Source organism: Salmo trutta, chromosome 26 (genome assembly GCF_901001165.1).
Source record: "Salmo trutta chromosome 26, fSalTru1.1, whole genome shotgun sequence".
Classification (NCBI taxonomy): domain Eukaryota; kingdom Metazoa; phylum Chordata; class Actinopteri; order Salmoniformes; family Salmonidae; genus Salmo; species Salmo trutta.
The window spans coordinates 23,875,376-23,895,528 of record NC_042982.1 but is presented as its reverse complement, the minus strand read 5'-3'; the positions used below and the strand labels follow the sequence as shown (position 1 = coordinate 23,895,528).

General features: G+C 40.8%; 3 protein-coding genes and 1 pseudogene across 3 annotated transcripts; 2 read left to right on the top strand and 2 right to left on the bottom strand.

The window, feature by feature from the left end:
- Positions 1–1,988: 1,988 nt before the first annotated feature.
- acad8 (acyl-CoA dehydrogenase family, member 8) lies at positions 1,989–13,219 on the bottom strand. Its single transcript, XM_029715353.1, has 11 exons — positions 13,034–13,219; positions 6,797–6,897; positions 6,357–6,526; positions 4,731–4,840; positions 4,519–4,595; positions 4,282–4,419; positions 3,914–4,049; positions 3,646–3,743; positions 3,406–3,558; positions 2,855–2,957; positions 1,989–2,693 (listed from the first exon to the last, which is right to left on the bottom strand). Exons 1-11 carry the CDS (start codon positions 13,146–13,148, stop codon positions 2,635–2,637), a joined length of 1,260 nt encoding a protein of 419 aa, XP_029571213.1. The 5' UTR covers positions 13,149–13,219; the 3' UTR covers positions 1,989–2,634.
- On the top strand, positions 11,717–12,971 carry LOC115163465 (serine/threonine-protein kinase 19-like; annotated as a pseudogene).
- thyn1 (thymocyte nuclear protein 1) lies at positions 13,220–15,389 on the top strand. The gene is made up of 7 exons (XM_029715355.1): positions 13,220–13,494; positions 13,671–13,721; positions 13,867–14,081; positions 14,449–14,610; positions 14,697–14,792; positions 14,938–15,088; positions 15,205–15,389. The coding sequence occupies exons 2-7, from the start codon at positions 13,673–13,675 to the stop codon at positions 15,249–15,251; spliced, it is 720 nt and encodes a 239-aa protein (XP_029571215.1). The 5' UTR covers positions 13,220–13,494; positions 13,671–13,672; the 3' UTR covers positions 15,252–15,389.
- A 608-nt stretch (positions 15,390–15,997) lies between these two features.
- LOC115163464 (vacuolar protein sorting-associated protein 26B-like) lies at positions 15,998–19,211 on the bottom strand. The gene is made up of 6 exons (XM_029715354.1): positions 18,440–19,211; positions 18,098–18,254; positions 17,632–17,796; positions 17,256–17,431; positions 17,020–17,162; positions 15,998–16,804 (listed from the first exon to the last, which is right to left on the bottom strand). Exons 1-6 carry the CDS (start codon positions 18,660–18,662, stop codon positions 16,667–16,669), a joined length of 1,002 nt encoding a protein of 333 aa, XP_029571214.1. The 5' UTR covers positions 18,663–19,211; the 3' UTR covers positions 15,998–16,666.
- Positions 19,212–20,153: the final 942 nt, after the last annotated feature.

Below are 20,153 nucleotides of genomic sequence, written 5' to 3'. Positions count from 1 at the left end.
GCCATGAGGTCGAAGGAATTGTCCTTAGAGCTCCGAGACAGGATTGTGTTGAGACAGATCTGAGACAGGGTAGGTACAAAAACATTTCTGCAGCATTGAAGGTCCCCAAGAACACAGTGGCCTCCATCGTTCTTAAATGGAAGAAGTTTGGAACCACCAAGACTCTTCCTAGAGCTGGCCGCCTGACCAAACTGAGCAAGCAGGGGGAGAAGGGCCTTGGTCAGGGAGGTGTCCAAGAACCCGATGGTCAACCTGACAAAGCTCCAGAGTTCCTCTGTGGAGATGGTTGTCCTTCTGGAAGGTTCTCCCATCTCTGCATCACTCCACCAATCAGGCCTTTATGGTAGAGTGGCCAGACGGAAGCCACTCTTCAGTAAAAGGCACAACAGCCCACTTGGAGTTTGCCAAAAGGTACCTAAAGACTCTCAGACCATTAGAAACAAGATTCTCTGATGAAACCGATTGAAATATTTGGCCTGAATGCCAAGCGTCACGTCTGGAGGAAATCTGGCACCATCCCTACGGTGTAGGATGGTCATTGCAGCATCATGCTGTGGGGATGTTTTTCAGTGGCAGGGACTGGGAGACTAGTCAGGATCGAGGGAAAGATGAACAGAGCAAAGTACATAGATCCTTGATGAAAACCTCCAGAGCGCTCAGGACCTCAGACTGAGGCGATTGTTCACCTTTTAACAGGACAACGACCCTAAGCACACAACCAAGACAACGCAGGAGTGGCTTCGGGACCGTCTCTGCATGTCCTTGAGTGGCCCAGCCAGAGCCCGGACTTGAACCCGATCTAACATCTCTGGAGACCTGAAAATAGCTGTGCAGCGATGCTCCCCATCCAACCTGACAGAGCTTGAGAGGATCTGCATACAAGAATGGGAGAAACTCCCCAAATACAATTGTGCCAAGCTTGTAGCATCATAACCAAGAAGACTCTTGGCTGTAATCGCTGCCAAAGGTGCTTCAACAAAGTACTGAGTAAAGGGTCTGAATACTTATGTAAATGTTATTTTTCCATAATTTATTTAATACATTTGCAAAAATTTGTAAAAATCTGTTTTTGTTTTGTCAATATGGGGTATTGTGTGTAGATTGATATGGGAAAAAAACTATTTAATCAATTTTAGAATAAGGCTGTAACATAAGAAAATGTGGAAAATGTCACGAGGTCTGAATGCTTTCCAAATGCACTGTATTTGACTTATATACATTGTGTAAAATTGTTTGTTATATGCCAGTTATGACATGGACATTGATAAGGGAGGTGTTGTCTGGAGAGAACATGCTCATGAACCCACATCATGTTGACACTTGAAAGCACATCACTGCCCATAGAGATGGGTTAAACATTTAACTTCACGCACACGCAAATACCTGATATGCAGTAAAGCACACTCCCTTAGTCCTCCTTGACAGTCTTCTCAGGCCAACTGTTCATGTTGAGTTGTTACAACTCCAGTAAAACCTGCCATACATGCTCTATACAGGTATTTTATAGAATTTCAATACTGGAAATGTTTAAAGACAAAGCGTTGACCCATACTTGTACATGTATCTAATAAGAATATTGTGGTTTTATCACATTCATGTATACTGAGAGAATATATTAATCTTAATTAGGTAGTTGGAATGTATAATTCATTGATAATGCTAGGCTATAATGTTTGTTCAATGGCTGAGATCTGGGTTTTAAATATTTTTCCCTTAACTCCAAAAGGTTCATAAAGGCCCAGTGCAGTCACAAATGTGATTTCCCTGTGTTCTGAGGTTGGAATAATACTGTGAAATTGTGAAAATGATCATGGCCATTCAGTATAAGAGCTATTTTTTTTTAAGCATCGAACAAGAATTTCCATCACGGTAAGGTACATAATTGTTACCCAGAGATAATTTGATATTGAGAAAACGGCTGCATTGGACCTTTAAAACTTTAAATAAACATGGTTTTCATCGTAACATAGCTCAGAAAATGCACAACATTTAAACTTATCTAGTGCTGTCTGACAGCTTTATTTTGAGTGTAAATGACTGACAATCCAGTCACATTTGAGCACCAAATATTATAGTACACACACCATACATGAAACTTTGCAGTCATCCAACCCGCCTAGATACATTTGTTTTAGGATTAAACTGGAATTGTGTCATGAGAACCAAACTTGCTCATGTTTCAAATGTTGCCATCATAACTGAATACACATGAAAGGCCACTTTGTGCAGGAGAGGACATGATGTCAAACTAACCATCTGATATAGATGCATTGTTTTTTATTGCAAGACAACCAAAAAGCTTCACCCCAATACTTACTAAAAAATACAGCATGGAGAAATATTACATTTCTAACGTGGTTCCACTTCCAAACTGTATCTCTCAATGAGCAACTTATTTAAAATACCTAAATGAATGTTTACATAACATTTAATTCCATGCAAACAGGACAGGAGGACCTAATGACAGCTTTAGTCTACAGTAATCTCAAAAACAAAACTGCTATAGTATTTTCCCCCTTTAAAAGAGGGTGAGTTCAAGACACTTGAGGGATCCAGTCAAACACCACATGGCTGCCACCACCATCCCTTCAGGACAGCAGAAAGTCCATTTTTGGATGGCCCATGGCATTACATTTATCCAGACTCTGACAGTAAACTTCTGGCAATTATCATCCGCATCACTTCATTTGTTCCTGAAAGAGAAAGGAAGTATAAAAGGGTAAAACGTCAGTGCAACAACAGTGCCTAAGTTTATAAAGAGGTGTGCATTACCATTCAAATACTGATAACCATCTGTTATAGAGCAGAATTTCAGAAGGACAGCTTTGTCATGGTAAGCAAGGTGTATACATACCCTCCAGTATCTGGTGTACTCTGATGTCCCGGACAAACTGCTGAACAGCGTAGTCTTTGAGGTAACCGTATCCACCATGCATCTGGAGTGCCTGGTTACAGATCTGTTGAGGGCAGAGATACCGATGTATGTGAGAGAGATGTCCAGCTACATCTGATAGACTACATCATTACCAGTGTGCAAAAGGAGACCACTTACTGTAAAACGTCCATTAAATGTTGAGTCTCCAACAAGCATTGGTCTCTTAATGGCCGGGCATCGTTTCACATTTTAGCAAATAAACACTGGCCTATAATAAGCTCTGAGTCCCAAAAAAGTGTAATTAATCGTGCACTGTCTGCATTTTACGGGTCTGCTGAAGTGGAATTTCACTGCATCTCTACCTTGCGTTGAATGACTGATCCCTGCATGTCAAAATAAGTCTGCTGCAGTTTAAGCAAATACACGCCCAGGCTAATGGAAGTTTTACAGTAAATACTAAAATAACAGTATTTTCATAATTATTTGGGGTCTATCCATAAGAACCATTTAAAGAGATAATATTGACTCACGTTGAAGCACTCGTCAGTGACAAAGAGTTTGGCCATGGAGCAGAGGGACACAGCGTCAGATCTGCTCTCCTGCAATGCCAGGGCAGCCTCGCGCAGCAACAGACGTGACGCCACTAGCTTGGTTGCCATCTCTGCCAACTTAAACTGCAGGAACTACAGAAGGAACCCAGAATCAAATATCCTATTGGATTACTAAAGGTCTTTCCCAATTCAAAGCCGTAGATTTGATGGTATGCTTACCTGGTTGTTGGAGAGAGTCTCTCCAAACTGCTTGCGTACTAACAGATGATCTCTCGCCAGCTGTACACATGCATGGGCTGCCCCAAGAGAACACGAGGCTGCAGGCAGATAAACCCAATGTAAGTTAATGTAGCTGACACCTGAGCATTGGTTGTGTTTTCAAAACCTGTGAATAAAATGGGTTAAGCAAAACCGACTTGAGAAAAACATATAGATGGCCATCAAATACAAACCATTGAAACAAAAGGTAAATCTGGTGCAATCTCACCAATATTGATCCTGCCTCCGTTCAGGCCTCTCATAGCAATGTTGAAGCCCTGTCCCTCCTGACCCAGCCGATTGGTCACTGGGACGTGGCAGTCCTCTAAGATCACTGCTCTGGTTGGCTGAGAGTTCCATCCCACCTGGAGAGAGAGAACAGAGGCCTCAGTTGGAGAATCACTGCATCCCTCAGGGCTTCAACACGACTATGACTCAACTATGCCCACTGGTGGACATGGCTTCACTTAGACATGAGGACATGAACTACAGACCATGTAAGTTTGTAGGTTCCTGCTTTACAGTTTATAAGACATAAGGATTGTATTCCAAATGACCAATTTAAGACAATATCAACATCAATCAAATGCCAGCTACCTTCTTCTCCTTCTTGCCAAAGCTGAGTCCTGGAGTGTCTTTCTCCACCACCACACAGGAGATCCCCTTGGGACCTTTCCCTCCCGTCCGGCACATTACTATGTACACGTCTGTGTCTCCTCCTCCACTGATGAAGGCCTGCAGTAGGACACATACACAGTGAGATAGGAGCTTCCACTTTATATCACGATTTATTCTATCAGCTATTGTATGGAGAGGAAATAAAAAAAACAGTACCTTGGAACCATTGAGGATATAATGGTCTCCTTCCAACTTTGCAGTAGTGAGTAACGAAGCAGCATCACTGCCACTGCCTGAAACGTGAAATGAGATTCAATAAGACAAAAAGATTCAGAAATAAAACTGCTTCCTAACCACATTATACAGGTTCATGGTGTCAATGCATGACACACTATCATATACTAGAAAGATTAAGACAAAATACCAACCTGGCTCAGTGAGACAATAAGAGGCAAACTTGTCCATCGTACAAAGCTCAGGGCAGAACTTCTCCCTCTGCTCAGTGTTGCCGAAGGTGTCAATCATCCAGTTACACATGCTGCACAGAAATGAGCATTAATCCATTAATGAACACCCCATACTAGAGGTCGACCGATTAATTTCGGCCGATTTCAAGTTTTCATAACAAATCGGTAATCGGCCTTTTTGGACGCCGATTACATTGCATTCCACGAGGAAACTGCGTGGCAGGCTGACCACCTGTTACGCAAGTGCAGCAAGGAGCCAAGGTAAGTTGCTAGCTAGCATTAAACTTATCTTATAAAAACAATCAATCTTCACAAAATCACTAGTTAACCTAGTAATATCATCAACCATGTGTAGTTAACTAGCTTGTCCTGCGTTGCATATAATCAATGCGGTGCCTGTTAATTTATCATCGAATCACAGCCTACTTCCCCAAATGGGGGATGATTTAAGCGCATTCGCAAAAAAAGCACAATCGTTGCACGAATGTACCTAACCATAAACATCAATGCCTTTCTTAAAGTCAATACACAGAAGTATATTTTTTAAACCTGCATATTTAGTTAAAAGAAATTAATGTTAGCAGGCAATATTAACGAGGGAAATTGTGTCACTTCTCTTGCGTTCATTGCACGCAGAGTCAGGATATATGCAACAGTTTGGGTCGCCTGGCTCGTTGCGAACTAATTTGCCAAAATGTTACATAATTAGGACATAACATTGAAAGTTGTGCAATGTAACAGCAATATTTAGACTTAGGGTTGCCGCCCGTTCGATAAAATACGTAACGGTTCCGTATTTCACTGAAAGAATAAACGTTTTGTTTGACCATATTAATGGCCAACGGCTTGTATTTCTGTGTTTACTATATTATAATTAAGTCTATGATTTGATAGAGCAGTCTGACTGAGCGTTTGCCAGCAGCTCTTAGCAATGCTTGCTTCACAGCGCTGTTTATGACTTCAAGCCTATCAACTCCTGAGATTAGGCTGGCAATACTAAAGTGCCTATTAGAACATCCAATAGTCAAAGGTAAATGAAAAACGAATGTTATAGAGAGAAATAGTCGACGTGTCATAATTCCTATAATAACTACAACCTAAAACCTAACTGGGAATATTGAAGAACTGGGAATATCGAACCACCAGCTTTCATACGTTCTCATGTTCTGGGCAAGGAACTTAAACGTTAGCTTTTTTACATGGCACATATTGCACTTTTACTTTCTTCTCCAACACTGTGTTTTTGCATTATTTAAACCAAATTGAGCATGTTTCATTATTTATGTATTATATTAAGTTAAAATAAGTGTTCATTGTTCATTCAGTATTGTTGTAATTGTCATTATTATAAAACACATTATATATATATATATATATATATAAAAAATAATCGGCGATTGCTTTTTTTTGGTCCTCCAATAAATCGGTATCGGCGTTGAAAAATCATAATCGGTCGACCTCTACCCCATATACACCAAAAATCCCCTATAGGCATATGACTAGATATTAATTTAAAGCAGGGGTCTCTTGAGCAGACCCTTTAGAGGTTGAATGTTGTGGTGATTGCTGGCATTGGCCAGGCCTTACTTATGAATGCTGATGTAGGCTGTGGTGCTGACACAGCCTGTCGATAACGCCTCAAAGATCACCGAGGTGTCCAGGCGAGACAGGCCAGATCCCCCCACCTCCGGCTGGACATAGATCCCCCCAAACCCCAGCTGGGCAGCCTTTCGCATGGTTTCCACCGGGAAGATTTCCTGAACAATAAAAAAAATATGCTTTTACGTTCAAACAAATGCCCTCTTACACAAAAAAGGGGATGAGTGATTGCAGAGGAGGCTGGTGGGAGGAGCTGTAGGAGGGCAGGCTCATTGGAATGGCATTGATGCAAAGGAGTCAAACATGTAGTTTCCATATGTTTGATACCGTTCCATTTCTTCCATTGATATGGATGGGTTGAAAGGAGTCCGATTTTAAAGTGGCTCAAAAATCTAGCTAAACAAGCTGCACTGCACAGTGGTTAGTACCTTTTCATCCCACTCGGCCATGTGTGGAGACATTTCATGGGCTGCGAAGTCAAAGGCCATCTTCTGAAACTCCTTCTGTTCATCGCTGAGGCCATGAGCAGCTGCAAGGAGGGAGTTAAGAATAGTGTCACGCAGGGCACATACTGAATAAAGCCTAGCGGTATAAGACAATGATAGTACTGTAGAGTAAGGAAAAATGACCAGAATCCTTTTAAACATACTATTTCTCTTCATGTGAAAAAGTTCAAACAACCATTGAACATGACACACGCCCTTTCTTCACAGCCGTCCAACTCAACGTAGGTCAGGCCAGAACAGTGTTGCCATGTTAGCGGTGTTCCGGACAAATTGGGCTACTTTGAAAACGATGTCGCAGGTGAAAATGTATTGTTAGCAAGTTGCAGGTTTTTGGGCTATTTCTAAGTTGCACTGCAGCCACCATGGTATTTCTTTTAAAAATATATACAGTACCAGTAAACGTTTGGACACACCTACTCATTCAAGGGTTTTTATTTTTAATATTTTCTACATTGTAGAATAATAGTGATGACATAAAAACTATGAAATAACACACATGAAATAACACACATATGGAATCATGTAGTAACCAAAAACGTGTTAAACAAATCAAAATATATTTTATATTTGACATTCTTCAAAGTAGCCAACCTTTGCCTTGATGACAGCTTTGCACACTCTTGGCATTCTCTCAACCAGCTTCATGAGGTAGTCACCTGGAATGCATTTCAATTAACAGGTGTGCCTTGTGGAATTTCTTTCCTTCTTAATGCATTTGAGTCAATCCGTTGCATTGTGACAAGGTAGGGGTGGTATACAGAAGATAGCCCTATTTGGTAAAAGACCAAGTCCATATTATGGCAAGAGCCATAATTTGCTGAATAAAGCAAAGAGAAACGACAGTCCATCATTACTTTAAGCGATGAAGGTAAGTCAATCCAGAAAATTTCAAGAACTTCAAGTGCCTTCGCAAAACCCATCAAGTGCTATGATGAAACTGGCTCTCATGAGGACTGCCACAGGAAAGGAAGACCCCGAGTTACCTCTGCTGCAGAAAATACGTTCATTAGAGTTACTAGCCTCAGAAATTGCAGCCCAAATAAATGCTTCAGAGTTCAACTAACAGACACATCTCAACATCAACTGTTCAGAGGAGACTGGGTGAATCAGGCCTTCATGGTCGAATTGCTGCCAAGAAAGCACTACTAAAGGACACCAATAACAAGAAACACGAGCAATGGACATTCGACTGGTGGAAATCTGTCATTTGGTCTGACGAGTCCACATTTGAGATTTTTGGTTCCAACTGCCATGTCTTGTGAGATGCAGAGATCATCCGTTCGCCTACTGTGCATGTGTGGTTCCCACCGTGAAGCATGGAGGTGGTGTGATGGTGCTTTGCTGGTGACACTGTCTGTGATATATTTAGAATGGGCCTCAATGAAACTGACATTAAATGTGGAGAATTATAAATGTGCCTCCGTTGGCCATAAAGTAGCCTATTAATATATATGCAACTGTCGGCTACCATTTGATACAAGAAATATGTCGAAATGACAATATCACTGGGGGCATTGCAAATTAATGTGCCACTTGTGTAGCCTACCTGGAGCTGGCAAACCAATTATTAATGGACATGTTAGTTAATTAAATTGGAAGTTATCAAAGCTCTATCGCAACTGCCGATCAGTTGTTAGAACACATTAGATTGATGTTAACAGTAGTCTGATTAGGCTACAGGTGAAAAATAAATCAAAAAAATATACATGGGCTGTTTTTGACAAGCACATATAATTCATATTTAATTCAGTGATTGAAATCATGACCCCATCCTCAGTAGCCTATTAAAGCAGGCTAATGGAAAACAAGCACTTCTTACCTTGAAATCGCCTCGCTATACATGTTGAATAAATGTTTCTGTTTGAAGTAAGCAAGCTGATGAATGATTCAGTTTACATCTTGCCTACATCTTGTCTAGGCTACTGTAAACTATCTGAAATTAGATGTAGGCCCATCAGGGGCTATGGGCTAAGTTGACATTTTTCCTATTTTGTTGCCTTACAACCTGGAATTCAAATTGATGTTTGGGTGGTTTGTATCATTTGATTTACACAACATGCCTACCACTTTGAAGATAAAAAATATTTTGTATTGTGAAATAAGACAAAAAAAACTGAAAACTTGAGTGCGCATAACTATTCCCCCTCCCCCAAAGCCAATACTTTGTAGAGGCACCTTTTGCAGCAATTACAGCTGCAAGTCTCTTGGGGTATGTCTCTATAAGCTTGGCACATTTAGCCACTGGGATTTTTGCCCATTCTTCAAGGCAAAACTGCTCCAGCTCCTTCAAGTTGGATGGGTTCTGCTGGTGTACAGCAATCTTTAAGTCATACCACAGATTCTCAATTGGATTGAGGTCTGGGCTTTGACTAGGCCATTCCAATACATTTAAATGTTTCCCCTTAAACCACTCAATTGTTGCTTTAGCAGCTTAGGGTTATTGTCCTGCTGGAAGGTGAACCTCCGTCTCAGTCTCAAATCTCTGGAAGACAAACAGGTTTCCCTCAAGGATTTCCTTGTATTTAGCGCCATCCATCATTTCTTCCAATTCTGACCAGTTTCCCAGTCCCTGCCGATGAAAAACATCCCCACAGCATGATGCTGCCACCATCATGCTTCAGTGTAGGGATGGTGTTCTCGGGGTGATGAGAGGTGTTGGGTTTGCACCAGACATAGCATTTTCCTTGATCGCCAAAAAGCTCAATTTAGGTCTCATCTGACCAGAGTACATTCTTCCATATGTTTAGGGAGTCACCCACATGCCTTTTGGCGAACACCAAACGTGTTTGCTTATTTCTTTTCTTTAAGCAATGGCATTTTTTTCTCTTCCGTAAAGCCCAGCTCTGTGGAGTGTATGGCTTAAAGTGGTCCTATGGACAGATACTCCAATCTCCACTGTGGAGCTTTGCAGCTCCTTCAGGGTTATCTTCGGTCTCTTTGTTGCCTCTGATTAATGCCCCCCTTGCCCGGTCTGTGAGTTTTGGTGGGCGGCACTCTCTTGGTAGGTTTGTGGTGCCATATTCTTTCCATTTTTGAATAATGGATTTAATGGTGCTCCGTGGAATGTTCAAAGTTTCTGATATTTTTTTTTATAACCCAACCCTGATCTGTACTTCTCCACAACTTTGTCCCTGACCTGTTTGGAGAGCTCCTTGGTCTTCATGGTGCCGCTTGCTTAGTGGTGTTACAGACTCTGGTGCCTTTCTATACTGAGATCATGTGACAGATCATGTGACACTTAAATAAAGTCCACCTGTGTACAATCTAACTAATTATGTGACTTCTGACGGTAATTGGTTGCACCAGATCGTATTTAGGGGCTTCATAGCAAAGGGGGTGAATACATATGCACGCACCACTTTTCAGTTTTTTATTGTTTTGAATTTTTTTCATTTCACTTCACCAATTTGGACTATTTTGTCCACCTCAACGCAGACGACACCATTCACATCTGGCCCTTCTTTGGACACTGTGCTAACAAACCTCCAAACAAGCTTCAATGCCATACAACACTCCTTCTGAGGCCTCCAACTGCTTTTAAATGCAAGTAAAACTAAGTGCATGCTCTTCAACCGATTGCTGCCCGCACCCTCCCGCCCGACTGGCATCACTACTCTGGACGGTTCTGACTTAGGTATTTGTAGTTGTCCACATATTCTAGGTGTCTGGTTAGACTGTAAACTCTCCTTCCAGAATCATATTAAAACATCTCCAATCAAAATGAAATCTAGAATCGTCTTCCTATTTCGCAACAAAGCCTCCTTCACTCATGCTGCCAAACATATCCTCGTAAAACTGACTATCCTAACGATCCTTGACTTTGGCGATGTAATTTACAAAATAGCCTCCAACACTCTACTCAGTAAACTGGATGTAGTCTATCACAGTGCCATCTGTTTTGTCACCAAAGCCCCATATACTACCCACCACTGTGACCTGTATGCTCACGTTGGCTGGCCCTCACTACATATTCGTCGCCAAACCCACTGGCTCCAGGTCCTCTATAGGTCTATGCTAGGTAAAGCCCCGCCGTATCTCAGCTCACCATAGCAACACCCACCCGTAGCACGCCCTCCAGCAGGTATGTTTCACTGGTCACCCCCAAAGCCAACACTTGCTTTGGCCGCCTTTCCTTCCAGTTCTCTGCTGCCAATGACTAGAACGAATTTCAAAATTCAATGAAGCTGGAGACTTATATCTCCCTCTCTAACTTTAAGCATCAGCTGTCAGAACAGCTTACCAATCACTGCACCTGTACACAGCCAATCTGTAAATAGTGCACCCAACTACCTCATCCCCATATTGTTACTTATCCTCTTGCTCTTTTGCACCCGAGTATCTCTACTTGCACATCGTTATCTGCACATCTATCACTCCAGCGTCAATGCTAAATTGTAATTATTTTGCCTCCATGGCCTATTTTTTGCCTTACCTCCCTACTCTTCTACATTGGCACACACTGTATATAGATTTACCTATTGTGTTATTGACTGTACGTTTGTTTATGTGTAACTCTGTATTGTTGTTTTTGTCGCACTGCTTTGCGTTATCTTGCCCAGGTCGCAGTTGTAAATGAGAACTTGTTCTCAACTGGCCTACCTGGTTAAATAAATAAATAAAAACATTTAAAGACGGGGGCATAGTACACACACCCCTGCCTCAGAGAGGTCGAAAGGAGCCATGGCTGACCAATTCGTATCAAGTGGCTGTCCTCAAGCAGGCCTGCCTGTACACCAGCATGCAATCTCAAAATTCATACTGTTAAAATATATCAACACAAAAACAATTTGAAAATCTTGTTTGACGAGGAGTTGCTACAGCAATGATTACTTTATGTCAGTTATGAACAGAAAACAGGGCCTTATACCAGACACATTTAAAGTGAAGAAACGAAGAGTTCGCAATGAGAAGCAGTTTGGTGCTGTCAACAATGGAGAAGAGGGACCACTGGACCTCAAAGCCGACTTGCATGACCTTATAACATTCTCACGCAAACTCTTCAATGACGCCCTTCCACAAGTTGTCCTAAAACACCAACTATACACAATGGTTGGACCCAAGTGGGCATGCAGCTGAGTGACTTGAGGGAACAGGGGAGGTGTTGATGTTCCAGCTGGGCTTTGACGCTGAGGTCTTTGGGTTGGTGTTCGCTGGAGACTTCAAGGCTAAAGTCCTGGGGAGATGGACACTGGGCACATTGGAGAAGTTCCTGGAGAAAGTGCTGACCTTCTACAACAACCTGAGCTTCAACAAACACAAAATGCTCAAGGAGTTTCTCTTCACAGGCTCAGAAAACACAACTGGTGAAGTCGTGGGTTCTGACTGGGATGCTGGCAGCTCTCTATCCCCAACTGTCAGATTCACCAAGTACCTAATACAGGGTCGTAAAGCTGTGCTGGGCATGGTTAAGAAGTCCAAATATAACTTAGTCTGAAGCCTGGAGGAGAGACAGACCAACTCAGATTAAATTCCGATCAAGTACCACATCCATGACATCATTGGTGCAGAGCTAGTAGAATGTATACCCACAACTTCAGGAACATTGTTAAGGTGTGTGGACTAATGAACTCAACTGACTGAATGGCTATAACGACCTGTTTCACGGAAGAAACCCTCAGAGCAACTGAACATGATGAGTGGCCATGTTATGGTTAATCATTTGCTATTGCCTTGTTTTTGTGGAAGTTTTTTCTGCCAATTGTACAAAGTGAAACCTTGTAGGTCGATAAAATGTCAATGGTGTAAAATAAAATCTTGTCCGGTTTCATTAAATAAAATGTAAAAAAATATTTAAAAAAAATACTGTATCAACACAACTACTTTGGCTGCAAAATAACGATTGAGTATAACTTGACGACCAGAGGTTACATTGCTACTTAGGTAGTAACGTTAGTTTTTACTGTCTGTCGTTACTAATTGTGGTCAATTTAACTAACTAGTACTTAAGTAGGAATGCATTGCTGGAAAATGCACACTAGGCAATGAAAAACAAAACACTAACGTTATCTGCAGTCAGTTACCTACTAACGTTACAGTACTCAGCTAACGTTAGCTAGTTTAGAGAGCTATTCAGCTCATCCCAACTAGCTAAAGCGTCAGATGGTTAGTAGTGCAAGTCTGCATTACTCTACCAACGATTTTGAAACCCAAAATGCTTACGGTCAATACACGAAGCTATTCCTCGTCTCTGTGCGCTGTTAAATATTAACCGCCGACTTCTGCCGATGTATGAACTCAGTCTGACAACTCCAGATAACGTTCCCATGGCCGCCATGTTGGTTATTGGTTATATCACGCTACTGCTGTAGGGAAATGTAGTTCCATTACGCAAGATACGTTTAGTTCTTATATTGGGTCGCTTGCTTAGTTTTCTTCTATACTTTTTCAGGAAAGGGCACATTTTTCTCGTAATTTGATTAACCATCGAAATATACCCTAAGGTCAATTGCTTGCCTAAACCAGATACATTAAGGGGGCCTAAACAGATTAACAAACTAAAGCGAATTGTTTCTACATCATATGCTTTTGACGTAAGCCACTAGCGCGGGAGTTCTTCGTCATTCAGAGTCCTTCCTTTTATGTTTTCCGACCACTTCGATTTGCATCTTTATAACGTACCAGTAAGTAACAATGCAATCCTTCGCATAATTAACTGATTTAATGAAACACGTTATTTTTTGTTGTTGCTGTAAATCAAATGTCACCTACTGTCACGCACCAATGGTTAGATATCATTGGAATGGGACTTGAAGATTCTAGTTCTTCCAAGCCAACCACTATTGCTTTCATCTCTCAGGCATGGCACCTAAAATGAGAACCCGTGGAACAACAAGAACACTACAATCCAGTAAGTAAAAGCGTTCACGTTTCTGTGCACTGAATGACATGCCATTGCAAGGTTTTTCAACATCCCTGACACTGTTGCACACTCACTTTACTACCACTATGATTTGATTTTAGAATAGCTATTAATAAGTGAATGTATTACCCAGGCAACGATGAAGAGACAAAAACGAATGCCCACAGTGAGGACTCCCCATTGGAGGTTGGTCAGGCAGTCAGGGGGAAGAGGAAAGCTTCAGGTTCAGGAAACACTGGAAAACAGGAGAGTTCAAAGGCAAGAAAATCACCTGAACGACCACAGTATTTTCACTGGCTGATGAAGTCAGAGCCAGAGAGCCGCTTGGAAAATGGCGTAGATGTCAAGGTATTCTATTCTGCTTAATAATAGGATGGTGTCATCTGTGTCAAGACCTGTTGTTGCTCAATAGTGATGTCTTGTTCAGGATAAATTATATCTAGGCTATTCCATGTCACAGTTGTTACCAACTCAGAGGCTTTGTGGTTAATGTGTCCACCCTTAGATTGGAAGGTTGGGGGTTCAAAAAATGGGACCCGATGCATCTGCTTAACTTTCAGCATAAATGGAATGGATTGGGAGTTATTCCCTGTGACAGACTACCATCCTGTTCTGGGTGTATACTTATACATCAAGCTACCTAACGATATACAGAAACAAGAGATGGGCTCCTGCCCTGTGGGTCGTTATGGCTTACTTACTTACTATGTCACAGTTTGGGATCGAGGATCTGAAGACTCTTCCCAACCAAACTGGGTGTTGGGATGGTGTTCGGAACTACCAAGCCCGTAACTTCATGCGAGACATGAAAGAGGGGCAGCATGCATTCTTCTACCACAGCAACTGCAAGGAGCCTGGAATAGCTGGAGTTATGAAGGTGAGCCTCTACCTGTTCTTATTTCTGTTGATAATATACACTGTTTCAGGTATGGTCGTAATGGACACCTGCTTTCTCTTTTCCAGATTGTAAAGGAGTCCTATGTGGACCACACTCAGTTTGACAAGAAAGATGTCCATTACGACGCCTCCAGCAAGGCAGACAACCCCAAATGGAGTATGGTATGAATGGTTTCATGTTTACATTTGTTTGTGTTCCAGATGGCTTGAGATCAAGATACATCACTGATATGCAACAGGCTTTTTGTCGCAATTCAATTTAAACTGTACTAGTGCTCTGCTGGCTTGTTTCATGTTTGACTGCCAGGTTGATGTCCAGTTTGAGAGGATGTTGAAGCGCTTCATTCCGCTGTCTGAGTTGAAGAAGATCCACCTGCAGCACAAGGCCAAAGGCGGGTCCCTGAATGGCATGGCTCTCTTCACCAGGGCCAGGCTGTCTGTCCAGCCCCTCACCAGAGGTACGTGGAGATCAGTGACACTGAGTAATATGGTTGTCAAATTGCCACCTCACCATGGTTTACAAAGCTTTTCTGTAACTAAAATCATACATTTTTTCTTTTTTTTTAATTCTCAGAGGAATTTGAATTTGTCCTGAGTTTGGAGGACAATAACCCACTGTGAAGATTTTGACAAAATGACCTGGAGAGAAGTTTTCCTGTCTTGTGTATGATGATGATGATGATGCTGCTGCTAATATGTTTACTGTAGTTGAGGTCTATTGAACCATTATGCTTGTGTATTAAATGGAAATTGTCTCAAGGTTTCTGTGTTTGTCAAGAGACAGCCTGGAGTTTATTTCTAATATTAAAGAGGCTTATACTAGCAAGACAGTTCATGTGCTTGCCTTCACTGTCTAAAAGGGATCATTTCAGTCTAAACATGCAGAATTTTCATTTCCAAGAGTAAAGGCAATCAATCATTCCATCAGTCAAATATTTATCAGGTCCAGACATTAAATTATTTCTATACCAAAACGTGTCTGTGGATAACAAGGCATTTGGCAAATGTATTTCAGTTTTGGGGAAAGGGGCTATAGATTAGTAATTTGCAGAGCACAAATAATACAGGAAAACCTATGGCTAAAAGATGTGTTAAACATATTGAGGCAACAGAATTTCATTTGCTAGATTGATACACTTAGGCACAACATTTCAAGTCTCTAACATGGAAGATACAGAAGACTCCTTACTATCAGACCTCAAATACAAGCACTTAAAATCCCTGCCTAACACTATTGGAATGCTTAGGTAAAGCATGTGAATGTAATGGTCATGTGGCACAGTCTGAATGCTAATCACTGTATGACGGTTTAACGGCATAAGAGGGTGAGAGATTCAATGGCTCTTATTTGAAGGATTTACAAATTAATAGGTAAGTAATTTATCCAGCCCTCTCACTCAACAAAGAAATTAGACAACACTTACAATGCAATAGAAACCTTCCAATGATCTCACTGTGGAATCATTACACAAGAACTGAGAGCATGTGTATGTGGAGGAGCAATGGATACAAATAATCTGTGCAAAGTTAGAATTTCAGATTTCATTATGACAGACCACAAAATGTCAGGAATTCATTTGACTTGAGTATGGAATGTTTTCAAAATGCATCGCTGTTACTCAGGACTTCAACTCCCTATGACAATACAGTTTTGTATACAGAGTTAGAATCCATTCATATATAAAGCTAAAGCTAGAAATATACTTTGACGAAGAAAGTTGATAATTTGAAGAAGACAGTATAATATTACATTTTAGGGTATCACACACAGGGGGAGATCTAAACAAGTTGCCGGCTTTGCTTTCACTGGATATGTGTGTTGATGAGGGACTTGACCTGCAGCGGAATTTTAGGCCCCTGTAATGCCTCATGCAGGCTTCTTTTTCATTGTTCAGGTGTTTACCTCCAGTCTTCCCTTAATCCTTCCTTTATCCCTTTATTCAGCAGCCCTAATAAACAGGGCTACTTTATCAGTGATCATGTGAGCTTTTCCTTCTGTACTTTTCCTTCTGTGAGGAGAATGAGTGGAGGCAGCTTTAGCCGCTGTCTTCCCTCGCCGCCTTTTCCAGAGCACTCTCTGAACTGGCTGAGCCCTCGAACCGCTGGGCTCCGATGGTGGCCTGGCTCGACATACTCTTCCTCACCACATCCCCTTTCCTCCACAGTGTGATTTCCTGGAGGAGAAGGAAGTGGTCTTGAGCTCATTGTCTTAATCACTAAAGCATTTCCATAGGGACACATTTAATGCTAGATAGGAATGCAATATATAAATTGCAGCACAGTGGATACACTATGTTGAACCTGACACCTGATAAATTCCCTCTAAGGGCACATAATTTTATCTGGGATCACTGCTAACAATTACTCATCAGAAGCCCCTGTTCCATACCTGCTGTTTGAAGTAGCGTCTCTCCTCCTCATCAATCAGCACCAGGTTAAGGTAGTAACGCACAGAGAACTTCTTATTAATGTCTCGCATGGTGGGGGTCATCTCATAGCCAGCCAGAAACAACCGGATTGGAATTGACTCTCCTTAAACATAATAAAAACACTCAGTCAGACCTGATGGGTAGTTGAGCATTGCCATTTTCAAAAACATACAATCCACTTCACTATATCCTTTACCTCGGACAGGAGCCCCATCCATGATCTCATATTTGGCGATGGTGTCATTTTCATGGTATACACTAGGACCGGTGCCAGTTGTCTCCCGTTTGATGATGTCAATCTCCATGTGCTTTATCTTAATCCGCACCAGCAGGAAGTAGATCTTACCCACAATTACGTCTTTCAGGTGGTACCTGTAGAAGACAGGAGAGATCGTCACAGGGCTGCTATAACACATAAAGACAATACATAGTCAAAGGAAAGGTTCTAAACTACAATGGTTTCTGCATGTTCCTGTGACTAGAAGTGGTGGCATTTTGTTATTTTGTAAATTGAGTAAAAAAAAAAATTGGTGACTGAGGGTGTTGAAAAAATTCATCTATATCACCCTTACTTGGATTTGTTGTACTCAAACTCAATGTGGAGACAGTCTTCAATCCCAACTTCCATTTTTATTGAGGAGTTGAGCTCTGGGTACGTGCTGAGTGTGTGCACCACGATATCCATCTCTTTACTGATGTCATTCAGTCTCCTGCTCACCGTGGCACGCAGAAAATACCTGCAAGTACAACCAACAGACATTGAGCAAATATGCTGTAATCTCAACAGATGTTATCCAACAACATATCCTCATTGCATCCTGAGCCTATAAAAGAAAATAGTCATTATCATAACCAGTCATTATGATTTGTGTGTGTAATGCAATACATTTGAGCATGTGAAGCACACAAGCATTACTCTTGATGAGGAAGTAGTGCTAGGCACATGACTGACAGGTCAAAGGTGAACTTGGGTTAAAGAGTGAGCCATAAAGTAATAGTTATTTTGGCAGAGAATGTTCAGGCTGCATGTTTCCTTACCGCAGCTTCACATTCTGGCCTGTGTAGGTCTCATAGGGCTTCTCAACATGGGTGAACTCAAAGTCGAAGGTCTGTGACTGAGTAAGCTCCCCAGGCCTTGCCAGATCTTTCACCAGGGAGACAAACTCATGATGGTTTCCTCTGTCGTAGTACAGCTCTGTGAAGGAAGGACAGGTATACACATCACAATAGAATCACTCCCTCATGGAAGAATGCATCTAGGCGTATTGGCACATATGACTACTGTTGTTGATCAAAAAGTCCAACAGAAAAGGGGCCATTGCAGTTATTATGATTCATTTGGAATAGATGTCTCGACATTAAACTAAGATGTATATTCACCAATCTGGCCTACAAATTCGATTTTGATCCCTTGATGTTCCAGTCTTTTCCCAGGGTTCTTCAGTGTAACGTTGATCTTTCCAGACACAGTCTCCCCATCATAAAATAGGAAATATTTGTCCTTCTTCCCATCTTCAGTCTTATGTTCAGCCTTCTTTCTCGTCTCAGCATCAGTCAGAACTACATCAATTTCTGCACTTTGGCCAAAACTGAAGAAACTCATGCTTGTGTTCTTTTCTGTGCCGTTTTATGAACAAGGTTAAGATTTATCAGATCTGAACATGAACAGATCTTTAAAGACCAATTTAGGTGACACTTTCAGTGCCCTATTTCTTACTAAAGTAAATTCAGCAGTTCATTCGAAATGACGGAAAGGGCAAAAACACCAACTTGTTTGTTACCAGAAATGATCACAGAACGTAGTATTTCTGAGAGGTCTCGAAAAATATGCAAATGTAAGCGTTATTTTACCTTTATATCTCTTCTTAAATTCAATTCAATTACACATACAGCACCATATCTTCGTATCCCTATCGATTAAATAAATAGCCTAAATACTACAAAGTATGGTGATATCTACAAACACTGAAGAATGTTGCGTTTCCCTCGAACTCAAGATGTATCCGTCATTCATCGAAACCGATTAACAATGTGGTGAGTCTTGATTGTTTCCTTCAGAATGTTATTCGCACTGAATTGTTAAATTGTATCTTTCCTGAAATAGCAGAATGTTGCAAGCGATCATTTCCTATGTTTTTGCACTTCCGGGGTTGTCTGGTTGACTGCATTATTTTTCAAAATAGAGGTTCAACTCTTCTGTAGTCAATTGCAAATAAAAAGTCCCAACAATACAGTAAATACAGTTACTTATGTTATGTCTTTATTGACAAAATGAAGTAAGCATATAACAGTATCCATTTCTTGCACTACAACGAATGAACAATTAATATTTTACAACAGTTCCTGAGTAGTGTTATTTTACAAACAAAGAATACCAATGAAAAAATAACTATATCAATAATGTTTCAAAAAGTAATTTTTAACAATTTCAATTTGAAACATTGTTTAATACTTATGATGTATTGTTACTGATAAAAATGTATGTGTAGACATTTTTTTTCTAACAAAGTTGTATTGCCTGTACATCCATTAATATTGTATATTGTGTCCATAAAGAAAATACAGTTAATTGTGAGTCAAAACTGGACAATATGTCCAATATTCATAAAGTAGGTAATTAGTAAGCACAGAAGGTCACTTATAAACAGAAACGGCACTCTGAAAAAAATCATAATTACTTGATATACTCATAATAATACATCTTAAATTGCAGTGTTATACTGGGATTATACTGTATAACTGTAATATGTTTCTTTGTTATTCTGAACGCAGAGAATAAAGTTAGTTGGCTTTATTAAGCACAACAGACTGTTTCATTGTGCCCGTTGACTTTGCATGTAACAGATTATCAGCTTTTTATACATGCCCCACTCACTGACTGTACACTACCGTTCAAAAGTTTGGGGTCACTTGGAAATGTCCTTGTTTTTTAAAGAAAAGCTAATTTTCTGTCCATTAGAATAACATCAAATTGATCATAAATACAGTGTAGACATTGTTAATGTTGTAAATGACTATTGTAGCTGGAAATGGCAGGTTTGTTTATGGAATATCTACATAGGCGTACAGAGGCCCATTATTAGCAACCATCACT

Coding starts and splice junctions, on each gene's coding strand:
- acad8 (XM_029715353.1), bottom strand. CDS start 13,148: ATGGCGGCCATGGGAACGTTATCTGGAGTTGTCAGACTGAGTTCATAC. Junction 4,420..4,518: donor ATATCCTCAATGGTTCCAAG/GTACTGTTTTTT, acceptor GTCCTACTGCAG/GCCTTCATCAGTGGAGGAGG. Junction 3,559..3,645: donor AGACTCTCTCCAACAACCAG/GTAAGCATACCA, acceptor TTCCTTCTGTAG/TTCCTGCAGTTTAAGTTGGC.
- LOC115163464 (XM_029715354.1), bottom strand. CDS start 18,662: ATGAGTTTCTTCAGTTTTGGCCAAAGTGCAGAAATTGATGTAGTTCTG. Junction 17,797..18,097: donor GGCCAGAATGTGAAGCTGCG/GTAAGGAAACAT, acceptor TTGTACTTGCAG/GTATTTTCTGCGTGCCACGG. Junction 17,432..17,631: donor TTTGAGTACAACAAATCCAA/GTAAGGGTGATA, acceptor TGTCTTCTACAG/GTACCACCTGAAAGACGTAA.
- thyn1 (XM_029715355.1), top strand. CDS start 13,673: ATGGCACCTAAAATGAGAACCCGTGGAACAACAAGAACACTACAATCC. Junction 13,722..13,866: donor AACAAGAACACTACAATCCA/GTAAGTAAAAGC, acceptor TGTATTACCCAG/GCAACGATGAAGAGACAAAA. Junction 14,082..14,448: donor AAAATGGCGTAGATGTCAAG/GTATTCTATTCT, acceptor ACTATGTCACAG/TTTGGGATCGAGGATCTGAA.